At 38.8% G+C, this 27,952-nt stretch overlaps 1 protein-coding gene across 1 annotated transcript; it reads left to right on the forward strand.

Annotated features, from left to right (window-relative positions):
• The first annotated feature begins 522 nt into the window (after positions 1-522).
• LOC127416449 (DBH-like monooxygenase protein 2 homolog) lies at positions 523-27,936 on the forward strand. The gene is made up of 13 exons (XM_051655821.1): positions 523-841; positions 6,152-6,298; positions 8,178-8,333; positions 10,001-10,084; positions 10,172-10,324; positions 11,998-12,100; positions 12,216-12,382; positions 12,466-12,557; positions 14,848-14,944; positions 15,119-15,178; positions 19,365-19,495; positions 19,591-19,699; positions 27,007-27,936. Exons 1-13 carry the CDS (start codon positions 569-571, stop codon positions 27,145-27,147), a joined length of 1,713 nt encoding a protein of 570 aa, XP_051511781.1. The 5' UTR covers positions 523-568; the 3' UTR covers positions 27,148-27,936.
• The last annotated feature ends 16 nt before the right edge of the window (positions 27,937-27,952 follow it).

Raw genomic sequence — 27,952 nt, forward strand, 5'->3', positions numbered from 1 at the left:
ATCCAGGAGATCAGCAGTTACAGAAATACTCAAACCTGCCCATCTGGCACCAACAATCATGCCATGGTCAAAATCACTGCGATCACAATTTTTTCCCCATTCTGGTGGTTGATGTGAACATTAACTGAAGCTCCTGACCCGTATCTGCATGATTTTATACATTACACTGCTGCCACATGACTGGCTAATTAGATAATCGGATGAATAAGGTCTACAGGTGTACCTAATAAAGTGGTTGGTGAGTGCATATACTAATATATATTTGTTCACTTAAGTAATGCTTTTTGTTTTTATTAAACCTGAAAGTCTGAAAGTGAAAACTTTTCATTGCCTTTTGAGTGATCATTACAAACTTCCTCTCGCATTATCTATTATCAAGGGCTTTACAGTAATATGTAATGAGCAGGTGAACTAAAACCTTACTGTCACAAAGAAAGAGGAGGAGAAGGGGGGAGGGGTTATAGACAGTTTACAAAGACTGCTGCTACGGAACAATCTAGAGCAGACTCAATCGCACAGCTTTCTGAAACAACTTAGAGATTGTTTTTCAGCTATTTGAAAAGGTAACATGGGCATAATATTTCTTGTCGTGCCCCTGGCCTTGCTCTCAGTTCAGTTGTCCTGGGCTCAGGAAGACCCTCTTCTCCCTTTCTCAGAAGTCCTGGACCCTGACCACAAAGTGCGTCTGAAGTGGGGATTTGATGAGATCCAGGGCACCATCTTATTCGAGCTCAGCGTCACCACCAGCGGCTGGATCGGTTTTGGCTTCAGCCCCAAAGGAGGAATGACTGGAGCTGATGTTGTCATTGGAGGAGTTGGGCCAGAAGGCACTTATTTCACGGTAAACTCAAAGTCTGGAAAGTGTTTCTCATCAAATTTAAGATGAAGACTGATAACTTTCAATGAAATTAATTCCAGCCTCAAAAATTATTTTTCATTTTGTTTATATTTTATTTATATTCCTGATTTTGCTAACTATTTTTTCCTCACATCTTTCAAATGTATTCAGTAGAGTATACCTTATATAAATTCTTTAATTTGGTTTTTCTAATAGCTTTAAGCTCTTATGAAGGATAATTCCTAGTTATGACAAAAGTCGAAGTCTAGAAACGTGCTTCATGCAATTTGTATTAAACTAGACATTACATTTATTCATATCTGGTACAGACCGGATATTCTGTAACAGATGCAAATTTAGACAAAATCAGCCTTATAGAAATATAAGTGTTTTGTCCTGTTGAAATAGTCCAAGGGTCATTGACAAATAAGGTTGTCCAAGGTAAAAAATGAGAAATGTTTAAAAAAACAAAAAAAATCACATTTAAAACATGTCAAGTTTGTAGAAATGTAATCTTTGTCCCCATGTTGGTTTCACACATTTTTGAAAACAAAAAAAAAAATTATTTAATGACTTTAAAAATGTTGTGTGGTGTAATTATCAAGTAAATGTTATTAAAATAATTTTTATTGCATCTTGTATACATGAGTGTATACACTCTTATTCATTAATTTAATTTAATGTTTTCAAACATATTTTTCAAGGTAAAAAAATATATTAAACATTATTATATATATACATACAACTAAGAGACTTGTCCAGAGAACACACTCTCTGGAAACCCAGGAAAAGCTAAGACACACTCCTTTTGTCCTTTGATAAAAACCAATTCGCTACACTTTTTGTTGTTGTTTTGTTATTAACAATTTTATTGATTCCATATATATAAATAACAGAATATTTGGAATCACATTATATTATTTACAAACATTAACCCCCCCCCCCCCACCTTTGCAATGGCAAAATAGGGGCAAGAACTTCCTGTTCAATACAGAACCAGGGAGGGGCTCTCTCAGGTGGAAGCGACCAATGAGCCAAATGTCTGAGACTGAGTGCATAATAATAAAACAAAATCTTGGGTAAGCCTAGCCCACCTTTGTCAGTTGGCCTGTGTAACTTACTGAAATGTAATCTGGGACGCTTACCATTCCAAATGAACGACTTTGCTATGCTATCAAATTGCTTGAAATAAGAGAGGGGGACATCTACAGGGAGAGACTGTAGCAGGTAGTTGAATTTTTGGAATACAATTCATTTGAATAACATTAACTTTCCCAATCATAGATAAATGTAATGAAGCCCACCTGATCATCAATGTTAGGTGCGTAAATATTAGCCAAAATCAACCTTTGCCCCTGAATTTCATGTTGAACTGAACAAAGCAGTGATAAGAGACATGTAAAGGAGTAACAAGAATATTTGAGTTGGTACAGTTACGTGTAAAAATGAGGTCCAGCTGGTTGCCCGATCTGTGAGTTGCTGTAGTTATTAGCTTTTCCATGTCAAACGAGGCCAGAAGAGCATGAAGTTCAGTGGCCTGCGGGAAAGAGGGCAGCAGGACATCCAACTCCTCGAGAAAGTTTGCCAGCAGACCTGGAGGGCGATAGATGACAACAACATGGATCTTTGTGGGTTGCATTGTAGTAATAGCATGGAATTCAAAAGAAGTATTGTTGTTTTTGTTTTTTTAGATTTTTCCCCTTTTTCACCCAATTTGGTATGCCCAATTCCCAGTGCACTTTTAAGTCCTCGTGGTTGCGTAGTGATTCGCCACAATTCGGGTGGTGGAGGATGAATCCCAGTTGCCTCCATGTCTGAGACCATCAACCAGCACATCTTATCATGTGGCTTGTTGAGCGCATTGCCACGGAGACATAGCGTGTGTGGAGGCTTCATGCCATCCACTCCAGCATCCGCGCTCAACTCACCATGCGCCCCACTGAGAATGAACCACATTATAGTGACCACTAGGAGGTTACCCCATGTGACTCTACCCTCCCTAGCAACCAGGCCAATTTGGTTGCTTAGGAGACCTGGCTGGAGTCACTCAGCATGCCCTGGGATTCGAACTAGCGAACTCCAAGGGTGGTAGCCAGCGTCTTTTACCACTGAGCTACCCAGGCCCCCCAAAAGAAGTATTGTTACATAGAGAGGAGTGGTGAAAATGTCCAGTTGTTTTGAATGAGCAAACCTGTTCCCCCACTCCTACCAGTGTGTTGAGGGGTGTGAGAGAAGTTGTTGGAGAGAGCAGTGGGTGTTGCTGTATCCTCTGGACGTATCCATGTTCTGTCAGTGCGAGGATGCTGACTGTGGACTGTGTGGTGAAGGCTGGAATGAAGTCAGCTTTGTTCACAGCGGACTGGCAGTGTATATATATATAAAAACTAAACAAAAAAGAAATGTCCCTTTTAAAGGACACTGTATTTTAAAGATTATTTTTTTCCAAATAACCAAATAACTTTACAGATCTTTATTGTAAAGGGTTTAAACAATGTTTTCCATGCTTGTTCAAAGAACCATAAACAATTAATGAACATGCACCTGTGGAACGGTTGTTAAGACACTAACAGCTTACAGACGGTAGGCAGTTGAGGTCACAGTCATAAAAACTTAGGACACTAAAGAGACCTTTCTACTGACTCTGAAAAACACCAAAAGAAAGATGCCCAGGGTCCCTGCTCATTTGCGTGAATGTGCCTTAGGCATGCTGCATGGACGCATGAGGACTGCAGATGTGGCCAGGGCAATAAATTGCAATGTCCGTACTGTGAGATGCCTAAGACAGCGCTACAGAGAGACAGGAAGGACAGCTGATCGTCCTCGCAGTGGCAGACCACGTTTTCAACACATGCACAGGACATCACACTTGCAGGATAGGTACAGGATGGCAACAACAACTGCCCGAGTTACACCAAGAAAGCACAATCCCTCCATCAGTGATCAGACTGTCTGCAATAGGCAGAGAGAGGCTGGACTGAAGGCTTGTATGCCTGTTGTAAGGCAGGTCCTTACCAGACATCACTGGCAACAACAATGCCTATGGGCACAAACCCATCTTTGCTGGACCAGACATGACTGGCAAAAAGTGCTCTTCACTGACGAGTCGCAGTTTTGTCTCACCAGGGGTGATGGTCAGACTCACGATTATCGTCGATGGAATGAACGTTACACCGAGGCCTGTACTGTGGAGCAGGATCGATTTGGAGGTGGAGAGTCCGTCATGGTCTGGGGCGGTGTGTCACAGCATCATCAGACTGATCTTGTTGTCACTGCAGGCTCATCCTGACATGACCCTCCAGCATGACAATGCCACCAGCCATACTGCTCGTTCTGTCCGTGATTTCCTGCAAGACAGGAATATCAGTGTTCTGCCATGGCCAGTGAAGAGCCCGGATCTCAATCCCATTGAGCACGTCTGGGACCTGTTGGATCGGAGGGTGAGGGCTAGGGCCATTCCCCCCAGAAATGTCCGGGAACTTGCAAGTGCCTTGGTGGAAGAGTGGGGTAACATCTCACAGCAAGAACTGGCAAATCTGGTGCAGTCCATGAGGAGGAGATGCACTGCAGTACTTAATGCAGCTGGTGGCCACACCAGATACTGACTGTTACTTTTGTTCAGGGACACATTATTCCATTTCTGTTAGTCACATGTCTGTGAAACTTGTTCGGTTTATGTCTTAGTTGTTGAATCTTTTTATGTTCATACAAATATTTACACATGTTAAGTTTGCTTGCTTGTTCAAATCACTTGCCATTATATCAAACACAGTTGAAAGCTATTTGGTTCTTTAAATGAAGCTTAACATTGTCTTTTGTGTTTGTTTTTGAGTTGCCACAGTATGCAATAGACTGGCATGTCTTAAGGTCAATATCAGGGCAAAAATGGCAAAAAAGAAACAGCTTTCTCTAGAAACTCATCAGTCAATCATTGTTTTGAGGAATGAAGGCTATGCAATGCTTGAAATTGCCAAAAAACTGAAGATTTCATACAAAGGTGTACACTACAGTCTTCAAAGACACAGGACAACTGGCTCTAACAAGGACAGAAAGAGATGTGGAAGGCCAGATGTACAACTAAACAAGAGGATAAGTACATCAGAGTCTCTAGTTTGAGAAATAGACACCTCACATGTCCTCAGCTGACAGCTTCATTGAATTCTACCTGCTCAACACCAGTTTCATGTACAACAGTAAAGAGAAGACTCGGGGTTGCAGGCCTTATGGGAAGAATTGCAAAAAAAAAAAAAGCCACTTTTGAAACCGAAAAACAAAAAGAAAAGGTTAGAGTGGGCAAAGAAACTCAGACATTGGACAACAGATAATTGGAAAAGAGTGTTATTGATCTTAAAACCATTGAGCTTTTGTGGGATCAGCTAGACTGTAAGGTGCGTGAGAAGTGCCCGACAAGACAGCCACATCTATGGAATGTGCTACAGGAAGTGTGGGGTGATGTCACCTGAGTATCTGGACAAACTGACAGCTGGAATGTCAAGGATCTGTAAAACTTTCATTGCTGCACGAGGAAGATTTTTTTGATGAGAACTCTTTGAAGTAGTTTTTTTCAAATTGTACTAGTAATTTTTCACATTAAAAAATGACCTGACTATACATTGTGATCAGTTGAATGCCACTTTGGTGAATAAAAGTACCAATTTCTTTCCATAAGAGCAAAATCTGTACATTATTCCAAACTTTTGGCCGCCAGTGTATATACAGATAGATAAATAGATATTTATTTTGAAATATCATACATTTGAGTCAAAAATGACAATAATTTATCGAAATCAATTGATATTTAATGATAAGAATTTTTTTTTTTAAACTTCATAAACAGTCTTGGAGGTCTAAATGGGTCCTCTGTTTTATTTATTTGTTTTATTTAGAAATGCTACATGCATGTTGGTTCATTACTTAATTTGGTGGCCAAGGTTTTTTTATTTATTTTTTTTTAAATATGAATCCTATTTAAAATATTCTGCACTTCTCATGCTAATACTTCTTTTTCAAGAATTTTAGATTTTAATGAGACTTTGAGTTCTTTTACTGTCTCCAGATGGTTACACCATATGAATTTTTTTTTTTTTTACTTTAAGGCCCCCCCAACATTAAAGTAACTTTAAACTCAAAAAGTATCATAGAGAGGCTTATTAAAGTAATTGTTTTGTGTGAATTACATTTTAAAAGTATTTTTGAATAATTGAATAGTTCTGGAAAAAAAAAATCACTTCATTGACCCTTATTAGACTTACATTCAAAGAGAAAACTGTGGTTACAACAACCTAGCATAAAAACACATTTGCTTTTCACGTTAAGGATGGGCATGCTGAGGGGAACTCCATGCCTGTGGTGGACCAGCAACAGAACTACAAACTCCTGTCTCTAACCGAGTCCAACGGGACAACAGTCATGAAGTTTCAGAGGTCCATTGAGGCCTGTGATGAAAATGATCTTCCCATCACAGTGAGCATGCTTAATAATTAAATACGTTTTTAAAGTTGAAGTCAGAAGTTTACATACACCTTAGCCAAATACATTTAAACTCAGTTTTTCACAATTCCTGACACTTATTCGTAGAAAACATTCCCTGTCTTAGGTCAGTTAGGATCACTACTTTATTTTAAGAATGTAAAATGTCAGAATAATAGTAGAGAGAATGATTTATTTCAGCTTTTATTTCTTTCATCACATTCCCAGTGGGTCAGAAGTTTACATGCACTTTGTTAGTATTTGGTAGCATTGCCTTTGGAGGACATTTCTCCAAGTAGTAAGATCTTTGTCCTCATGTGCACTTGCAAACTATAGTCTTGCTTTTTTTTATGGTGGTTTTGGAGCAGTGGCTTCTTCCTTGCTGAGCAGCCTTTCAGGTTATTTCGATATAGGACTCATTTTACTGTGGATATAGATACTTGCCTACCTATTTTCTCCAGCATCTTCACAAGGTCCTTTGCTGTTGTTCGGGGATTGATTTGCACTTTTCGCACTAAACTACGTTAATCCCTAGGAGACAGAATGAGTCTCCTTCCTGAGTGGTATGATAGCTGTGTGGTCCCATGGTTTTTATACTTGTATACTATTGTTTGTACAGATGAACGTGGTACATCTAGGTTTGGAAGTTGCTCCCAAGGATGAACCAGACTTGTGGAGGTCCACAGTTTTTTTTTATTTTTTTTTTTTATTTTTTTTCTGAGGTCTTGGCAGATTTCTTAGTTTTTCCCATGATGTCAAGCAAAGAAGCACAGAGTTTGAAGGTAGGCCTTAAAATACATCCACAGGTACACCTACGATTGACTCCAATTAGCCTATCAGAAGCTAATTGGCTAATTGCCTAATGGCTTGTCATAATTTTTTGGAATTTTCCAAGCTGCTTAAAGGCACAATTAACTTAGTGTATGTAAACTTCTGACCCACTGGAATTGTGATATAGTCAATTAAAAGTGAAACAATCTGTCTGTAAACAATTGTTGGAAAAATTACTTGTGTCATGCACAAAGTAGATGTCCTAAACGACTTGCCAAAACTATAGTTTGCTAATATAAAATCTGTGGAGTGGTTAAAAAATTAGGTTTAATTACTTCAACCTAAGTATATGTACTGTAAACTTCTGAGTTCAACTGTATATTCCTAATGACGAGGATACAAAGAGCATAACACCATCAGTTTAACCCTCCCCCTTTATAATGAGTAAGCTTTTCTCTGCAGTTGTATCCAGTAAACAAAGACAGTGTTTCTATGGCATAGCAGGACAAAAACCACAATGTAAAGGTATCCATGCAATGTTAGACACACTGGCCCTAGGGACCAGGATGTTTCTATGAACTGCTCCCGATCTCTCTCTGTACTAAGTGCTGATCCTACTGGTTTGTCAAAGGGCTCTCATCTGTACTTCAAAAACCACCCTGAGAAGATGTATTGTCTGACTGAACATAGAAACACTGAAATTCTGGAGCAGCACTCCCAGCTTAGGCTTAAAGGAACAGTTTAGCCAAAAATGAAAATTCTGTCATTATTTACTCACACTCGTGTTGTTCCAACATGACTTTCTTCTGTGGCAAAGAGTGACCAGCAGATTCTTCAGAACTCCTCCGTTTGTGCTCCACAGAATAAGTCATATGGGTTTGGATTGACATGAGGGTGAGTAAATGATAGAATGTTCATTTTTGGATGAATGCTTTCTTTAAGAGTTGTCAATGGCCACGTGCACACTGCAAAGTTTTGGGAGTGACAAACACATTGTTGCAGTGTGTAGGTGGCAAGAGAACTGGTATCAGTGGATCAGGAATCAGTGAAAGGCTACGATTGAAAAGGGTTTTACACTATTTTTGTTTTATCCCATAAAAAGACTCTTCCCATCAAGCTGATCTATGCGTACGGACAGACAGATGACATCACATACCATGGTACCACCCAAAGAGGCACGAAGGAGGTGAACCTGTTGAGGTACATGCCTCGGGTTTCCCCTCCAAACAGCAAGTTTTTCAACATGACCATGGTCAATGTAAGATAGATTTTTGTTTTTTTTTCTCATTTATTTTACCTGATGCTACCAGTGAAATTGCCATACACAATTTTCTGTTTCTGCAGTTTTCTTTTAATCAGTGTTGTTCCAAACTCATACGCTGTGGCATTTTTTAAGAATCTTTACTCAGCTATTTTTCAGCTATTTTTCATGCATTGATAATCATATAGCGACCATGTCTTTTAAGTTCCAGAAATTACACCAAAAACACCAAAAAATCAACACAAAAGTAGTCCATATGACTTGTGTGATATATTTAAGTCTTCTGAAGCCATATAATAGTTTTGTGTGAGGAACAAACTGAAATTTCAATTCCTTATTCAATGATAATTTTTCCCATCCAGTGAGCTGCTGAGAACAGCTGCAACCAGCAAAGCCGGACCCGTATTTCTGTGTGTCAGTGGAGGAATTGTTTATAATCGAGCTTCAAATCATTATAGATGGTTATTCATGTTTGCCTTGTCATGTGTGTCTTTATTTACTGTGAGCTTTTGAGAATTGAAGGGCTCTGGAAGCCCAGATAGCTAGATTAATAACTATCAAACAATGAAATGTCTCAACGCAGAAAATTACTTGCACTATTTTTACTAAACATAAATACAAGATAATATGAACCAATTTAACAGAACATACACATATAAAAACTATAAACACTACTGAATCACTACACCAGTGGTTCTCAACTGGTTGGTGCTTCGGGACCCAGATTTTACATTGGACGTCAAGTCGTGATCCAACACATAAAAAATGTAACCTGCATTTAATGTAGCCTGGGTGGCATTTTCTTTTGTCTTGCATAGTTTTGTTCATGGTTTTCAAGAATGTTTTCAAGGGCATGTATCAAGTGCCATTATTGTTGTTGATTCTAATAACAAATAAACAAAAGTTAGGTTCTGTGAGTGCTTGCATGAAAACCAGGCTTCAATCGCACCAAGAAAATATTGTGTTGTAGATGAGAAGCATATTCAGCGCTTATAAAGCACGTAACTCGAGATTATCATTACATTCACCTTTGGAGGCCTGAAATTTCGCTTGTAATTTAGCAGCTGCTGCTGAATGCATATAGAGGAAACACTGGCAACCGGATTATTGTGAGAACTTAAGGCAAGGCAAGTTTATATATATAACACATTTCATGCACAATGGCAATTCAAAGTGCTTTACATATAAATTGTAAAGAAAATACAAGATACATAAAAAAAAAAAAAAAACACAAAAAAAACCCAATTAAGAACATGAAATAAGAATAAAAACTAATAAAATAAATGTCTTTTTTTTTATGATTAAAATAAAGAATATTATATTGTTAACACTATCCATAACTGTTGTTAACTTTCCCTGATTAAACAGAGGATAACCAAAACTTAAGAATCAGATCAATAAATTATTCACTGTATTGAGCAGGTTCCACACACAAAGGTATCGTATGGCTTCAGAAGACTTGAATATAAAGCACGTCGTATGGACTACTTTTAATGAATGGTCATTATGAGCTGTCATTGTATGGAAAAGTTCTATATGAAGATTCTTCAAAATATCCAGAAGAGAGAAATTCATGCGGGTTTGGAATGCCATGAGAGTGAGAAAATAATGACAGAATTTGCATGTTTGTGTGAATTATTCCTTAAAATGTTTAATCATTTCAGTTCACAGTACCAGCTAACCAGACCTACTATCACTGCAAGATCATGAAAGCCCCAACCTTTAATCAGAAACAGCACATTTATCGGGTGAGTGAGTCTATGACCTTTATTATGATGATCTATTCACTAACCCATCGCTCAGCTTCTCCTTCTCTGACCTCTCGTTATTTCCAGATTGAGCCGCTTATTGAAAACTTTGACCTAGTGCATCACCTGCTGCTGTACCGCTGCCCCCCAAGTGTGAAGGAGCCATCTGAAGCCGAATGTTACACAACGGGGAATGAACAGTGTATAGAGGTCATTGCTGTGTGGGGAGTTGGAGGAGGGGTCAGTCTCCGTTTTGAATTGCGATTCAAGCATTGCCATTGCCATCTTTTTTACTGGTTGTTTTTGATTGACTGTTGTTATCGCAAATTTGCTATTTTTTTTTTTTTAAACGGAATAGTTATAATTTATCAGCAAATTTAAAAGCAGTATTTTAGAATTTGTCAGATCAGCTATATTCATTGTAAAGATAAGAGTCTAAGCTTTAAAACAACACATAATTTGTGCAGATCAACCTAGTGGTTGTTGAGTAAAACTGTAATATTTTTTCCCGGTCCCGGGTCGCTCCGGGTATAAGAGGTTTAAAGGAAATATTCAAGCTACCCTTTTAAAGTAGCTACAATAGCTACTGACAAAAGGTAGCTACATTGAAGCTTTTTAGGAAAGATAATCTTTTTGATAATACAACTACAAGATGATATTAATTAATTCTGCTATTACAACAACTTTTATCTGGCACAAAAACAATGAAGATTTAACAGTGAACAATTAACATTTAAATTGAACATAGATACAACATTTACATTAAATTCAACTAATACATTTAGAGAACACTCTATTGCATATAAATAGTTGAAAACATTGTGATAAACATTACCAATTAACAAAATAATTTGCTTCAAAAAAGATGACAAGAGCTTTCTGCGCAGGTTGGCATTTGAATCAGTGAACCGTTTCTTTGAACGGATTAATTTATATTGAATCATCTGAAGGAACCAGTTCACTCAAGTAAATGGACTTTCCAGTGCTACATGTCAGTGAATCGGTGAATCGCTAATTTTAACCCGTTCATTTACTTGAACCTTTCTGAACGAACCGATCCTCAAAAATATTTAGAATGCTACATAAAGTATGAGGGTGAGAACAGTTTGTTGAACACATATTGATTACTGTTGGCTTGTTCTGGCTTATTTAGCATTTAGTGATGCTTACACCACTTGGAAAATGTAGCTTGTTACTGGAAAAGCTACACTGATATGAAAATATCCAGATAGCACATGCACTGTACATCTCCGAGATGTCTGTTTGTTCTGGAAATGTGGAAAGCATCACATTATAATAAACATCTGATAAACATCTTAAAAACATCAGATCATCTCAAGGACATCTGCTGAATGTTTTATTGACATCCGAGAGAAAACGTCTTATAGACATATTGCAAATGAGCAAACAACCTAAAAAATATGTATTCCAGATGTAAACAAACACATCAAATAGACATTTAGGTGATGTGGCCTACGTGTGCTATCAGGGTAGCTAAACTACTGTCACGCTACTGATCAGTGTTGGTTATAGACAATTCTTCCCATATCCACCTCTATTTACTGTATATATACTTATACTATTTATTAACGTTGCAAGGTAAAAATGATTAGATTAAAAGTTCTTCAGAGGGTTCCACCAGTGTGGAATTTAAAGAACCCTAAATTGTGGCTTATTGTGATATCTTCACTAATTAAAGGGATAGTTCACCCATAAATGAAAAATCATGATCATTTAGGCCACTCACCCTCATGTTCTCCCAAAACCATTTAGCCATCTTTGTTCTGTGGAACACAATAGTAGATGTTAACTCCAGACTATGCAGACTAATATAACTTTGAGGTTTTGCATGTCCTATAATTGACTGTTAAAATGTGCAGAATATATTTCAGCTTTTCATTCATTTCTCTCAGGCTTTTGAATTCCCTGAGGTGGCAGGACTTCCAATTGAAGCAAATGCTAGTGATTTTCTCTATAGGCTTGAAGTGCATTACAACAATCCAAGTAAAACTGCAGGTACTTACAATGTAAATCATGTGTGATTTATGATACAAAACCATCACATGGCACTAAATAAACAGTATGAGGCTTACAATGCAAGTGGACACTACTTAGTCTTTTCTCTACACAGGTCGAGTTGATAACTCAGGTCTACGATTCTATTATACATCTGAACTCCGTCAGCATGATGCAGCTGTTCTCATGACAGGACTTGGGGTGTACCCTGGGTACGCCATCCCACCCAACGCCAAGTCTTTTCTCACGTATGGCCTGTGTGACACTGCTTATATTCCAAGGGTACATGTTAAGCTTCTCACATCCTTTCAAGAGACAGAGTTAGCAGATGATTGGACAATCAAGTCTTGTTCTGTCTTCTACAGGTTCTATCTGAGACTCCACAGGATCTTCAGGTGTTCTCTGTAATGCTGCATACACACTTAGCTGGACGGAAGGTGCGAGTCGGACACTTCAGGTAAACATCTCAGTATGACAGCTCAGCAATAATGACAGTATTGACCACTGTATGAAACAGCTTATATCAGTTGGTGGTAAGGCTCGTTTCTTTTGTTGGTTTTAGAGGGGTTTTGGTCACTTGTCTGCTGATGAGGCTGGAAGACCAGCCAAACCAGCAAACCAGGGCCTTGTTTTCCAAAAGCATTGTAAGCCTAAATAGATTGTAGAATCCATCTTACGATTCCTCATAGTTTTGCGTCCCATTTCCCAAAAGCATTTAAGTAGTACTTGAAAATGCTCGTAGATTAACGAGTGCTCTGGAGTACTCGTACAGCGCTATAAACATCGTAAGGACACAGAATTATGCAGACACCTGCAGGACAATCGCAAAATTACACCTAATACAATTTAAATACCTATAGCTACACTTTATGCTCATTTAACATCAGTATAGGTATGTTTTAATTTTTTTATTTACCACGTGTTGTGTAGTTCCGCACATGTTGTGTAGCATTGCTGTTACTGTTTGGGAGTAAAGAGCAGATCTCCCTTTGATTGGTGAATGTCGCAGCTTCCACGCGTCTCCTTATTTTGCGCTCCGCAATAACACGGTGAACCTCGTTATATTCAATTAATGCTTGTTGTCATTAGCAGGACCATACACAGGGCATCCGCTGTCTTCACTGATCCTGGAAGCTTTAATCTCGACCAACAGAGCAAAATTTGAAAACGAAATATTAAAATGCACATCTGATGAACGAAGCAGTAATTGTGTAAAATAAATGTATTATTCGGCATAAAACAATTACAAAACAAAACACAATTATGTGGTGAATTAAGTTGTACATTTAAGAAAATATTTTTCAATATTTCCAGCGAGCTAAATTACAAACGTTTTTAAAGTTACGCACAAATATAATGAAGTTGCAATGACGAGCAGCACTATACGGCCACATTTCAGCACTTCCCATTTATGGACAGCATCTCTCTTAAGTAGCACTTAAAGCAAGTCCTCACACGTTCATGTTAAGTACAGTTTTGGCAAATCCACATAAAAAGAATTACGAACATTCGTAAAATCTCTCGTAGAAAACGCTCTTAACTGCTAAGGTCTATCATTATTGGGAAAAAAGGCCCAGGTTAGGTTTACGTTTTTTTTTTTTTTAGCAGGGCAATGACTGTCAGTTCTGCAGGTAACAATTTTGCTAAAAGAAAAGAAAAAAAAGTTTAGCTGCAAATGTCACTTAAAGGGAAAGTTCACCCAAAACTTTGTATTCTCTCATCATTTACGCACCCTCATGCCATTCCAGATGTGTATGACTTTCTTTCTTGAAGATTTTTAGAAGAATATTTCAGCTCTGTAGGTCCTTATAATGCAAGTGAATGGAAACCAACATTTTAAAGCTCCAAAAGTACATAAAGGCAGCATAAAAGTACTTCTTTAGTAAGCCTTCAGAAGCAATATGATAGGTTTGGGTGAGAAACAGATCAATATTTAAGTCATTTTTTTAATATAAATCTCCACTTTCACTTTCTTCTTTTCTTTTTTTCTTTTGGTTTGCATTCTTCATGCATATCACCACCTACTGGGCAGGGAGGAGAATTTATAGCAAAAAAGGTCTTAAATATTGATCTGTTTCTCTCCCACACCTATGATTAATTTAAGTGCTCTTTAAAATTATAAGTTTCACATTTCTGCCTTTAAACCCTTAAGAAACTGGTCCCATTCACTTCCATTCTAAGTGTCTCACTGTAACCTTGATTTTTGATTTGTTTATTTTTTAAAAGAGGGACGAGTCAAAATTATGTTTTGTGGTAATCAACATTATGCAACAAATGCTGTCAATTGAGCTTAACCTCTATTGAATCCGGATATTCCTTTAAAAATAGAATTTTATGTTAACAAAGACTAACAAAGCAATTGATGGGTCTTCAGACCGTGCTATAAATGCTTCATGATATTTTCTCCTACGGGTGAAATGAGAGAAATGTCAGGGTCTGACCAAAGGGTTTATCATTAGACAAATGGTGAACTTGTGTGGAACAACTCTGCTTTGTTTAATGTGTGAGGGAATGTTTGTGTGTGACCAATCAACAATGTTGTATAAAGCACCTAATTGTCATACTAAAGTGAAATTAAAGATACTTGTATGGAAATGAACTTAAGAGTTAAACTTACCCATCTTTGCTGAAAAGACCAGTTTATATGATTGAGATGTCACCCTGAAAGAACCAGTTACTGTAATGAAGTATTCTTTTTTTTTTTTTTTTTTTTTTGCCTCTTTTTTGTAATCTCTTAACTTCTTCAGAGAGGGAAAACAGATTGATTTCCTAGCTGCGGATGAACACTACGATTTTGAATTCCAGGAAGTGGTAAACTTGGGTAAAACTAAGACAGTGAAGTTGGTAAGTGTTATGTTTGAAAAGTTGTACAACTTTCCATACTGTTTAGTTTACAGGGATTTCAGGCATAAATCTCAAATATGTATATTGCACTGCATTTATATATTAGCCAAGCCAAAAAAAAGTGGTATTGTTTAACCAGGAAAGCAAAATAAGTAATGTATTTTTCTCTTACAGGGTGACAAATTGCTGGTGGAGTGTACCTATAATACTGAAAGTCGATCCACACTAACATGGGTTAGTTCATTTACATATAAACCTACAATTAAATTTCTTGGCATGGTGGCTGTGTTCCCTTCCACTTCTTTCCTGCTTTACTTGTGGTATTCTAGTACTCCAATTTCACTGAGATGCAGGTGTATGAAGTCACATAACCATAGCAGCACACCATTAACACAGTTAATGCTAAACATTCACTTTTAAGCTAAAACAAATAAATCAGTTCAAATTCAATTACATCATGATAAAACCTATTTGCAGATAAAGGTGTGCAATAAAAAACAATAAATTATTTTTTCTTTTGATAATATGACACCTGCAAAACAAATGCTAGAATTGCCTTGCATTGTTTATCTTCTGCAATTGCTAGGAAACTTCTTTGTTTACAATCGAAACACTGCAAAACAAATGCTAGCATTGCATAGCAAAGTTTATCTTCTGCAGTCGCTAGAAGACTTCTTTTTTTGACAATCGAACAACTGCAGAACAATATTAGCATTGCATAGCAACCCTTACAAAACTAGCATTGCATAGCAGCTGTTTATCTTTAACAGTCTTTTGTTAAACACACAGCTCAACTCAGCAGCGTGCGTATCTCTCTCCTCTGGCGGTTTGGATTGCCCTTTTATACCTCTCCAGCTCTCACTGCAACACAAAACAGCTGTTAGAGGTGATTTCCCACAGGTGTCAATCCTTACTGTTTTTCGTCTCCCGGCCTCACTCTCCACAGATGTTGCTCGGCCATCACATCTCCACAGTCACTTATTCCATTTGCCACTGATAGCTCAACTGAGAACATTTTAGTTTCAGATCATGCTTTGGTGTGTTTAGAGATGTTGGTGCATATAAAGAAAAGAAAATCACATAGATGGCGCTTTAATACATCCCTTCTACAGGACCCAGCATTTCAACAAATGTTAAAGACAGAAGTTAATGTTTATGTAGAAACCAATTGGTCCTCAGTGTCCATTGTGGGAGTGGCATGGGAGGCGCTTAAGGCAGTTCTTAGGAGGTGGATCACAATATGCCTCATTCATTAAAAAGATCAAAGCACAGGAATTCATGGAATTGGAAAAGAGTATTAAAAGTGCTGAAACAGAGCTGAAGCGGCGAATGTCATCCAATGGTCTTAGAGAGTTGACTCAGCTAAAATATAGGTACAATACTATTTTGTCACAGAAGGTAGAGTTTTGCTTATTCAGGGCAAGACAGACAGTCGGAAGACAAGGCAGGGAAACTCCTTGCCAGATACATAAAACAGAGAGTTTTTTTTCCACCATCCCTTTAGTGAAGTCTTCTGGAGGAATATATTTACCTTAGCTACTGATATTAATAAGGCCTTTAAAGAATTCTATTTCAGTCTTTATAATTCCATGTCTTCATCTACCGATAAGGATATTAGCAACTTCGTAGAGCCATTAGAACTTCCTAAATTGACGAATGATCAAAAAGACTTTCTTGACTAAGATATTACTTTGGAGGAGCTTGTTGAGGTAATTAAAGTCTTGTAAACAGGAAAGGTACCAGGGCCAGATGGTTTTGCTGCAGAATATTTTAGATCTTATGTCACAGAACTGGCTCCACTTATGTTAGAAGTTTACACAGAGTCATTACAGAAAGGTGAGCTACCGCCAACCATGGTGCAAGCCCTGATCAGTCTCATTCTTAGAAAAGATAACCACCCAAATGAATGTAAAAGTTATCGTTCAATTTCCCTGATCCAGTTAGATGTTAAAATATTGTCAAAAATTCTGGCTATTAAGTGGAGTAATTACATCTCTTATACATATAGATTAAGTGGGGTTTATTTGTGATCATAGTTCTTCTGATAAAATTAGATGTTTTACAAATATTATGTGGTCAGTAGTGAATGATCAAACCCCAACTGCTGCCATCTCACTTGATGCTGAGTAGGCGTTTGATAGGGTGGAAATTGGAAATTTACGGGTTTGGGAACACTTTTATTGGGTGGATTAAGTTACTTTATAAACATCCGTCAGCGGCAGTGCAAACTAATGGATTAATTTACGATTTTTTTGGTCTTGGGAGGGGAACCCGGAAAGGCTGTCCTTTCTCCTCTTTGCTGTTCTGTCTTGCCCTGGAAACATTAGCAGCCGCAATAAAAAAAGAGGATGATTTTCCTGGTATTGTAGCAGGAGGTGTGGTGCATAAACTTGTACTCTATGCAGATGATATATTATGACCCTAGAAGATCTATGCCTAGCCTCCAAAGAATTATTAATTCATTCTCCAAATTTTCAGGATACAGAGTGAACTGGTCTAAATCAGAAAGCACATCTCCCTACCACAGCTTTCCAACCTGGCGCCTTTCAATGGCCCAAGCAAGGCATTAGGTATTTAGGCATTTTTTTTCCAGAAAATTTGAGAGATTTAGTTAGAGCTAATTTTGACCCATTATTAAAAAAGTTCTCATTTGATTTTGATAGGTTGGCTTCACTACATTTGTCTATGGCTGGGAAGGTCAATGTAATAAAAATGAATTGTATCCCCAAATTCAATTATTTACTGCAGTCTCTCCCTCTTGAAATTCCTCTTTCTTATTTTAAAAAAGTTTTTTATTTGGAACAGTAAACAACCTCGGTTACATTTCAGTAAGCCACATAGACTAACTGACAAAGGCGGTTTAGGCCTCCCTAAAATGTAGTTTTATTACTATGCTTTTAATCTTAGACACTTGGCCCATTGGTGTCTTCTACCAGAAAGAGCCCCTCCCTGGTACAACATTAAACAAGTGGTCTTTGCCCCAATTTCACCATTGCAAAGTCTTTCTATTAAATTGCCTAGAGAAGTAAAAATGCATCCTATTATTTCACACTTACATTCAGTATGGACAAAGGTTTCCTGTATGTTCAATTTTGATACTTACCTAAGTTTTTCCTCAAGTATATTGTTGAACCCCAAATTAAGTATTAACAAGTCCTCTTTTGCAGGAAAGAATGGATAGAGAGGGGTGTTGCCACACTTGGTGACCTTTATGAAAACTGAGCTTTGAGATAATTTGAAAATAGCAATTTGGGATTTTTAGGTCTCAATTTTTCAGGTATTTACAGTTGACTTATTTACTTTGTACTATTTTTGGTGGTACTACACAGCTCCCTAAAGCTGCAGATACTCTTTGTATTGTGCTCACAGACTTTGGAAAGGGTCATGAAGTGTCAGTGTATTATTCTTCATTGATTCAGAGTCTTGGTGATTAACAGCTCTAAAGAGGTTTTTGGGAAAGTGATTGAACTTGGTATTGGAGGATGGGGAGTGTGAAAGTATTTTAAAAACTGTTAAAACTATGTCTAGGGATGCTAGGATACGCATTATTTAGTTTAAGATTTTGCATAGTTTCCACTGGACTACCTCTAGATTGTTTAAGCTTGATTTAAAAGACATACCTACCTGCTGCCGATGTCAGTTGGAGGATGGAGATATAGCCCATGCTGTGTGGTTCTGTGCTAAGATTGAAGAATTCTGGTTATGAGTCCAGAATTTTATCTGTGAAGTTTTAGATATTCAAGTTTCATTCTGCCCCAGACTATGTATATTGGGTGATGGGACGGTTATTAAAGTAGGTGAAAAATATACTAAAAGCTGGGTCCAAACTAGTGTAATGATTGGCAGACAGATAATTCTTAAGAGGATGGAAGTCAATTGGCGCTCCCTCATTTCAAGAATGATTAACCTAATTGGGCAGGGTGGTGGCATTTGAAAAGATGTCATATAAACAGGGGGGTTGGGGACTGGGAGGGGGATAGGGAATTAATGGGGTTTAAAGGGGGATAATGGTTGACTTTGTGCATGTATATTTTGCTTTATTCTGTATTGTGTTTGAGAATCAATCAATAAAAAATGTTAATCTGAAAATCGAAGAACTGCAAAACAAATGCAAGCATTGCATAGCAACATTTATCGCCCTCATTCGCCAGGAGACTTCTTTGTGGACAATCGAACAACAGCAAAACAAATGCTATCATTGCATTGCAATGTTTATCTTGTTCAGTCACTGGGAGACTTCTTTGTTGACAATCAACCAAATGCAAAACAAATGCTAGCATTGTCATTTGTTTCTTTATGTCATCTTCCGAGCGTCTTGCACCGGAATGCCTTTATGGTCGGAAGTCTATCTCGCATCCGACTTCGAATAAAACACAGCATTAGCATGCTCTGACACTTTGATATTTTTTTATGCCTGCAGGGGGGGCTCTCAACTTTGGATGAGATGTGCTTGGCGTTCCTCTATTACTATCCAGCTATGAGTTTGAGCATTTGTGAGAGCTTCCCTGATCACGATGCCTTAAAAGCTGAGATGATGACAACAAATAATAAGTAATCCTATTACAAACTCTAGATGATTTTATGCATTTACAGGTCTTGAGTGTTGCCTTAACAATGACTGTGGCTTTTATTTGATAACTTTGCAGTGACTGGGTCTTTATGATGTACACAAAGACTTGGAATGACACAACCATCAATCAGTACCAACAAACATTGAAAAGAATCAACCAATTTGTCAAAGTTGCTGACTCCTATGTAAGTATCCACATCTCAGCAATATTGCTGTAACCTTATTACATTAACATAAAAGACCTGTACAAATAACTATGTTAATTATTGGCAAGATAGTTAGAAAGGCTGCATTACTGTACCTACAACAATACCCTAAAACAATACTGGGCTTTTTATAAACATATTTTTTTTAGCCCACCCCTGCAGCCTAAGTGATGTCAGACAAAAAGGACATGATCTCATGAACATTACATTTTACATTTATGCATTTGGCAGATGCTTTTTTCCAAAGCGACTTATTACAGGGACAATTCCCCTGGAGCAACCTGGAGTTAAGTGCCTTGCTCAAGGACACAATGGTGGTGGCTGTGGGGATTGAACCAACAACATTTTGTTTACCAGTTCAGTGCTTTAGTCCACTATGCCACCACCACTCCACATTATGTGACTGGCGTGACTTTTTTGCAAAATTATAACATGCATTGCGGCAGTTCTTTCAGGAAGACTCGCAGACTTGAGTGAAATTTAAGATGACATTTATTTGATGAATATAAAACAGAAATTTAATGTCTCTCTTTGGCGTAAGCCCCGTCTGGCGGTCCGAAGAATTTGTACTCGGAACCATCATATCCTGCCGGAGATAGGAGGCAGGGGCGAGGAGCCTACCCCCATGCAGGATGGGACTCAACTAGTGGTGGTGGGGTGGAAGAGGTTGCCGTGTTAGCACACTGAAACACCAATGTGATAGATTGTGAGCAGACTTAAAAGAACTACTAGAACTACTCTGCGCTTACATTTCCAGCCCTTACGAAAATCGAGAGTTCATGGCAAATTTGCAGCAACCTTTGTGGCAAACTTGCAGCAAATTGTCCATTGTTGCTAAAGGTTTTCCGGAAGTTCACCACTACTGGCGAAGAGCTGCATACTTCGCAAGAATGTACACAAAAGCTTTATTTAACTAAATCACGAACACATAACTAATCTAAACAAACACATACACACAAATCACGCATACATGGGAAATGGAAAAGTGAAAGTGAATGAAACCGGAACAGAACAGTGGAATGAAGCTATGAAAAGAGTCATTTAACCATCTGAAAGAACCATCAGTTTCTTACTTCAAAGCACCTTTGTTAACAAAGGGGTTCACAGCTTATACTAAACCTGTTTAGTTAGTTAATTGTATGATACTTGCAATGCCTTGGCTGTTGAGAGAGAGCCCAAATGCAGTCTCAGGAGAAAGACTTGATGGTTCCTTGAGTCGATGGTGTTGAAGTTGCAATCAATTTGGACTTGGACTCAAAATGGCGCCAAGTATGGCTGCTGCGTTGCGAGCTCCGACACAACATAGTAGTGTTTTGTTTGTTTTGTTCACAATTCTTATGTTTTTTTGTCTTGGATGTTGTCTGCCTTATTGTCTATGACAGACAAACACTTTTGGACATTGGTTCAGCAATTTCACACCGTAAACCGGACTTCACATTCCTCAATGCCGACCCGCTGTTTACAAATACGCCAGCGGAGCCCTTTGTCTGGGCAGCACGGCCGCGGAAACGCAAAAGGAAAAGGGGAAACAGAGCCGGCGTTCTCATCAGAGTAAGACACCACGCAAATCGTCCCCCGCTACCCACTATTCTACTGGCAAATGTTCAGTCTCTGGATAACAACCTCTGCGAGCTGAAAGCCCGGATCTCTTTCCAACGAGATACAAGGGACTGCTGCATTATCTGCCTTACGGAAACTTGGATGTATGCGGAGATTCCAGACTCAGCCATTGAACCTGCGGGGTTCTCCGTGCACCGAGCTGACAGAGCGAAAGACCTCTCAGGTAAAAGTAGAGGAGGTGGTGTATGTTTTATGATCAACAAATCCTGGTGTGATCAGAGGAACGTACATTATATCAAGTCTTTCTGCTCTCCTGATCTGGAATTTCTTATGCTTCTGTGTCGACCATTCTGGCTACCGAGGGAATTCACAGCGGTCATTATCACAGCTGTGTACATCCCGCCACAAGCTGATACAGACTGGGCACTCAAGCAACTGTATGGGAGTATAAGTGAGCAGGAAACCACGCACCCTGAGGCTGCGTTCATTGTGACCGGGGACTTTAATAAAGCCAGTTTAAAATCAGTCGCACCAAAATACCACCAGCACATTAGTTTCAACACACGAGGGGACCGGGTTTTGGACCATTGCTACTCTCCCTTCCGGGATGGCTACAAATCTCTCCCCCGCCCACCATTTGGCAAATCGGACCACTCTTCCATTCTGCTTCTGCCCGCTTACAGGCAGAAATTGAAACAGGAAGCACCCACCCTCAGAACGATCCAGTGCTGGTCGGACCAATCAGATTCTACGCTACAAGACTGTTTTGATCACACAGACTGGGAGATGTTCCGGTCCGCCTCTGATGACGACATTGAGCTTTACGCTGATAGCGTAATGTGTTTCATCAGAACGTGCGTAGAGGACGTGGTTCCGACCAGAACAATACGGATCTATCTGAATCAGAAACCTTGGATTAATAGCGATGTTCGCTCGGCACTTAATGTACGGACCTCCGCTTTTAATTCCGGGAACGCGGAGGAGCATAAACAAGCCAGTTATCAGGACCGCAAAACGCCAGTACAGGAGCAAGATTGAAGGACAGTTTAACACCACCAACTCTAGAAGCACGTGGCAGGGAATTAACATCATCACGGACTTTAAAGGGAATAAAAACTCCGCCATGAACACCGCTGCCTCTCTCCCGGATGAGCTAAATACTTTTTATGCTCGTTTTGAGGGAAATAACACCGCCCTCGCGAAGAGAGGTCTCGCAGCTGAAGCTACAGAGGTTAGTTCACTCTCCGTCTCTGTAGCGGATGTAACCCGATCCTTCCGACGGGTGAATATCCGCAAATCCGCGGGCCCAGACGGCATTCCGGGCTGCGTCATCAGAGCGTGCGCGAACCAGCTGGCTGGTGTTTTTACGGATATTTTCAACCTTTCCCTCTCTTTGTCTGTAGTCCCCACATGCTTTAAAACATCCACCATTGTGCCTGTTCCAAAACAATCAAAAATAACTTGCTTAAATGACTGGCATCCTGTTGCTCTGACCCCCATCATCAGCAAATGCTTTGAGAGACTAATCAGAGATTACATCTGCTCTGTATTGCCTCTCTCTCTTGACCCGCTGCAGTTTGCTTACCGCAACAACCGCTCCACTGATGATGCCATTGCATCTACAATACACACTGCTCTCTCCCACCTGGAAAAAAAGAACACTTATGTGAGAATGCTGTTTGTAGACTACAGCTCAGCATTCAACACCATAGTGCCCTCCAAGCTAGATGAGAAATTCCGGGCTCTGGACTTAAACAGCTCGCTGTGCAGCTGGATCCTGGACTTCCTGTCAAGCAGACGCCAGGTGGTTAGAATAGGCAGCAACATCTCCTCCTCACTGACCCTCAACACTGGAGCCCCACAGGGCTGTGTTCTCAGCCCACTCCTGTATTCCCTGTACACACATGACTGTGTGGCAACACATAGCTCCAATGCCATCATTAAGTTTGCTGACGACACGACGGTGGTAGGTCTGATCACTGACAATGATGAAACAGCCTACAGAGAGGAGGTGCACAATCTGACACACTGGTGTCAGGAGCACAACCTCTCCCTCAACGTCAGTAAGACAAAGGAGCTTGTGGTGGACTTCAGAAGAAAAGACAGAGAACACAGACCCATCGCCACATCCTCACACGGTTCTACACCTGCACTGTAGAGAGCATCCTGACTGGCTGCATCTCCGCCTGGTACGGCAATAGCACTGCCCACAACCGCAAAGCACTGCAAAGGGTGGTGCGAACTGCCAGACACATCATCGGAGGAGAGCTTCCCTCCCTCCAGGAAATATATACAAGGCGGTGTGTGAAAAAAAGCTCGGAGGATCATCAGAGACTCCAGCCACCCGAGCCATGGGCTGTTCTCACTGCTACCATCAGGTAGGCGGTATCGCAGCATCAGGACCCGCACCAGCCGTCTCCATGACAGCTTCTTCCCCCAAGCAATCAGACTTCTGAACTCTTGATCTCCCACGATCAAATACATCAGCACTGCACTTTATTACCCTTACTCTTATATCTCACACCGGACTGTCATAAATTATATTATTATTATATTATATTCTCTCTTAACAACTGACTATCATCCGACAGCCTGAATGTCAATACAGTACAATACTGTACATTCTATATATATATACTTTTTTTATATATTTTTATTTTTTATTTTTATTGAATAATGTGTATCTATATACTGCGTATTGTATACTGTACAGTGTATGTTATTATTTGTATATTGTTGAGTGTAATTATGTGTATATCAGATGTTTAAACTGTGCTGTGTTAATTTGATGTTATTGTAAATTGGTATATGTCTCCTCACTGTCACGACTGCTGTGTTGATTGGAACTGCACCCAAGAATTTCACACACCATTGCACTTGTGTATATGGCTGTGTGACAATAAAGTGATTTGATTTGATTTGATTTGAATTTCTTCCACGTTGAATGAAGAAATTATGAACTTGCGGTGTTAGTATGACTCTGTTATGGTCGAGGAAGTTACACATGGCTTGACGTGTTTGAGGCCTGCCGGCCTGCAACCTCGCGGTCGGACCGGGTGTTTCCGGTCCCACACGAACAGCAACCATGAGCAGAAGGGAGGAAGAAAGAGAAAGAAAGAGGGAAGAGAGAGAGAGAGCTCACTCCAACAGTGCCCTTTAACTCCTGAGGGTGGTCACTCCTCTCGAGTTTGGCTTAACCAATGAGAAAGATGCAATTTTCCAGCGGGAAAAGTTCCTTTGTTTGGAAGCTGACTCATTTGCATGATTGGAGTAAGCTAGCAGTTTGTGCCCCTTAATGCTCTGATTAATATAACAAGCATATAATGCATGCTATAAGGGGGTGCTATACTCCAATGTTTAGGGCATCTCACAAGGATTAATTTGATAGGAAGCATGATACCAATAATTTTACATTATCTAGTGGCTCTGTCATAAAGCATGCACAAAACGGTATACAGTACAAAAGACACTATACGAGACAGTAATAATCATACACACAATGTCCTGAGGATATGCATGTTCATTTATAGAACAGTTTGTCTATAAATTAATGAAGAAAAGTCTGTTTTATGGGCTTTATGTGTCTTTCCTATGGGGAATGGAGTGAGTTTCTTCTCAGCATTCCTTTGCTTTACCATGTGGCTACCTTCCCCCACCTGGAATGTCTCCGAGGTCCACTAGTTGCTGGACCAGTGTCAGCAAAGGGGGAGTAAGAGTTGATAAAGATTAGTGGGAGAGCAGACATCTCCGAGTCTGCTTGAGCCTACTTGGACCTTTGCTTGTTACGGTCTTGAGACGTCTGTTGGATTATTCATTAAATAATGAATAATTGTGTGTCTGATTGGTCCAGATGCTACACTTCTGGCAAACATTTGCGGCGAATCAAATGTTAATTTGCATGTGAAAATAACAAGCGGCAAATTTGCTGCAAATTTGCAGCTAGTTTAGATTTTTTTGTAAGGGAGATGAAGTTTTTAAAAGAATGTTCTGCGTTCAAAACAAGTTAAGCTCAATCGACAGCATTTGTGGCATGATGTTGATTTCCACAAAATGAATTTCGCCTCATCCCTCTTTTGCTTAAAAAAAAAAAAAAGCAAAAATCAAGGTTACAGTGAGGCACTTTCAATAAAAGTGAATGTGGCAAATTTTTGGAGGGTTTAAAAGGAAATGTGAAGTTTATAATTTTATAAATGCACTATTATTAAATCTTCTGTTAAAACTTGTGTATTATTTGAGCTGTAGAGTTGTTTAAATAGTCATTTTTACAGTCGTTTTAGGGTTTGTTGACATCATCATGTTAACAAAGTTTTAAAATTGGCCATAACTTTACACATCAAAGGTTAGTAAGCGATTTTATCACACTAAAATCATGTTTACATGCATACTGTTTATGACTTGTGGCTATACTTTTGAAAAAGTGAGTATTTTAATGTTAAAAAATTGGCCCCATTCACTTCCATTGTAAGTGCCTGACTGTAAACAAGATTTTTGCTTAAAATAAATTTTTGTGGTACTCAACATTATGCCACAAATGCTGTAGGTTGAGCTTAACTTGTATTGAACCCAGAACATCCCTTTAAGGTTAATGCTTTATCGAGTTTAAATCAACAAATCCTACATCCCTACCCTAAACCTTAAACCGGAACCTAACCGATAGTGTCATAAAAAGCAAATGTGACCATGAAAAACGCAACTACTGTAGCAACCACGTCACTTTTGGTGCTTCTATGACACTTTCAACTCACGTGTCGACTCGCGTGCTCTTTCGGACTCATACTCCATTCCTTTGCATTGCAAGTGCAATGCTATCAGCTGAACTACAGCGCAACTTGACTGTGTTCAAATAAGCTTGTAAACATAGCAATAGTAAAAGTGTTTTGATGTAAGATAGCATTGTTGCACTTACAAAATATACTATGCACTCAGCCATGTAGAGTATGACTTTTCAAAGTAGCATCATCCCAAATGGAACACTTAACGGGTTTTTTACTAGCATTCGCCGTTTAACAGGTGGTGGAAGTGATGTTTCATGTGCACGTGATTTGTTGCTGCTAGCATTAGCGTGTTAGCCAAACTCAGTTCAACACTTATATGTTAAACAACATACATATTCACACAGCGTGAGTTGATGGTAAAGCATTCAACTCACATTTGTAAGGAGCTGTATCCACTGAAGTTTTGCTAGCTGCTACATTCTTCATTATTTCCAACTGTTTTGTCAGACCAGCAGTGCAGCCATATAACACCACCCCTTCCGTTATGTACGGCAAGCCATGTGCGCTAAGTGCATAAAGTGTCCAACATTCCACACTCTGTTTTGATGGTTGAAAAAGTGCATCATCAGGGTACTTTAAGTACACTTATTTTTGTTGCATTTTCAGTGTTAAAAATACTACTCGCACTACTTGCACTACAAAATGCCGTAGAATAGTGCAGATGTGGGCGGTTTGGGAGGCACCTATTGTTGTTGCTGCGATATACAACAATAAAACACATTTTGATTCAAATTTAGGTACAGCAATGTGATTCTATGAGACCAGTTTGCAAAAGGAAGCTGTTTCAATTTAAACATTTTGATGAAAGATTATAAAAACAACTGTACTTGTACAGTATAATGGAGGGAAAGTGAGCATGTGGCATCACTATTTCTGGCCACATTGGCTGTGATTTTTTTAAATGGATCCTTGACAACTGTACCTGACTGCCTTTTCCATATGTTTTTCCAGAAAAACCAGACAGCAATTAACATAGGGGTGATTCCTGATCTTAAAGTCATCATGCCTGCAACCTGCATGAGTGGTTGTGCCACCAAATGTCTTGCTTGGATATCACTGCTCCTCTGTTTAGCTTTGCAATTGGCTTACTAATAAAACTATCATGAGCAAAATACTGTTAAATTGTTTTAATACTATTAAAAAAAAATGTAATATGTTAAAAATTCTTAACATATTTTTGTCTTGTTTTCCAGTACAAATTTCTAAAAATCCTTGAAACAAGATAAAGTTACATGAGAAGCAATACGGCATAATATATATTTAGACTTGTTTTCAGAGAGTGTATCTATAATATAAGTATATTTTGTCTTACTGCAATGGCAGATTTTTGCATAGTGACCCGGGACTTAATTCCAACACCTTTACCTCACCATGCATACCTTATTTTTTGAAGTTGTGCCCTCACCTCTTTATTATTCCTAAAATGTTCTCTAATGAACAGTGTAACAATAATAAAATGCCAAATAAAAATACAAAATCTAATTGCTTAATTTCCACAGCTAAACATGGTTGTTATTGACCTGAGATATGTAACAGTGTTGCAAAATATATTTGCGCTTCCAGAAATCATATTTTTAGCATTATTTCATATCTGTATAAGCTGAATCTCACAGGATATCCATTTCTTTGTTTATTACAAGACAAATGAGCACTATATTCATACAAATGACTACTGCTGTATGCCATGTTGTTATTCTGCGTATACTGCGATGGTGAGTTATCAGTATCCCGTATGCGTGTACACATACATATTATAGGGTACAATGGGGCTAAAGGCACACCTAAACAAAAATTAGCTTTTTATCTGGTCACAAAGTGTCTCAAAATTCAAGAAATACATTTTATATTTATTGAATATTGATGGAGCAACATAATTTGTGTTAAAAGAAATAACAAC

Source organism: Myxocyprinus asiaticus, chromosome 25, assembly GCF_019703515.2.
Source record: "Myxocyprinus asiaticus isolate MX2 ecotype Aquarium Trade chromosome 25, UBuf_Myxa_2, whole genome shotgun sequence".
NCBI lineage: Eukaryota > Metazoa > Chordata > Actinopteri > Cypriniformes > Catostomidae > Myxocyprinus > Myxocyprinus asiaticus.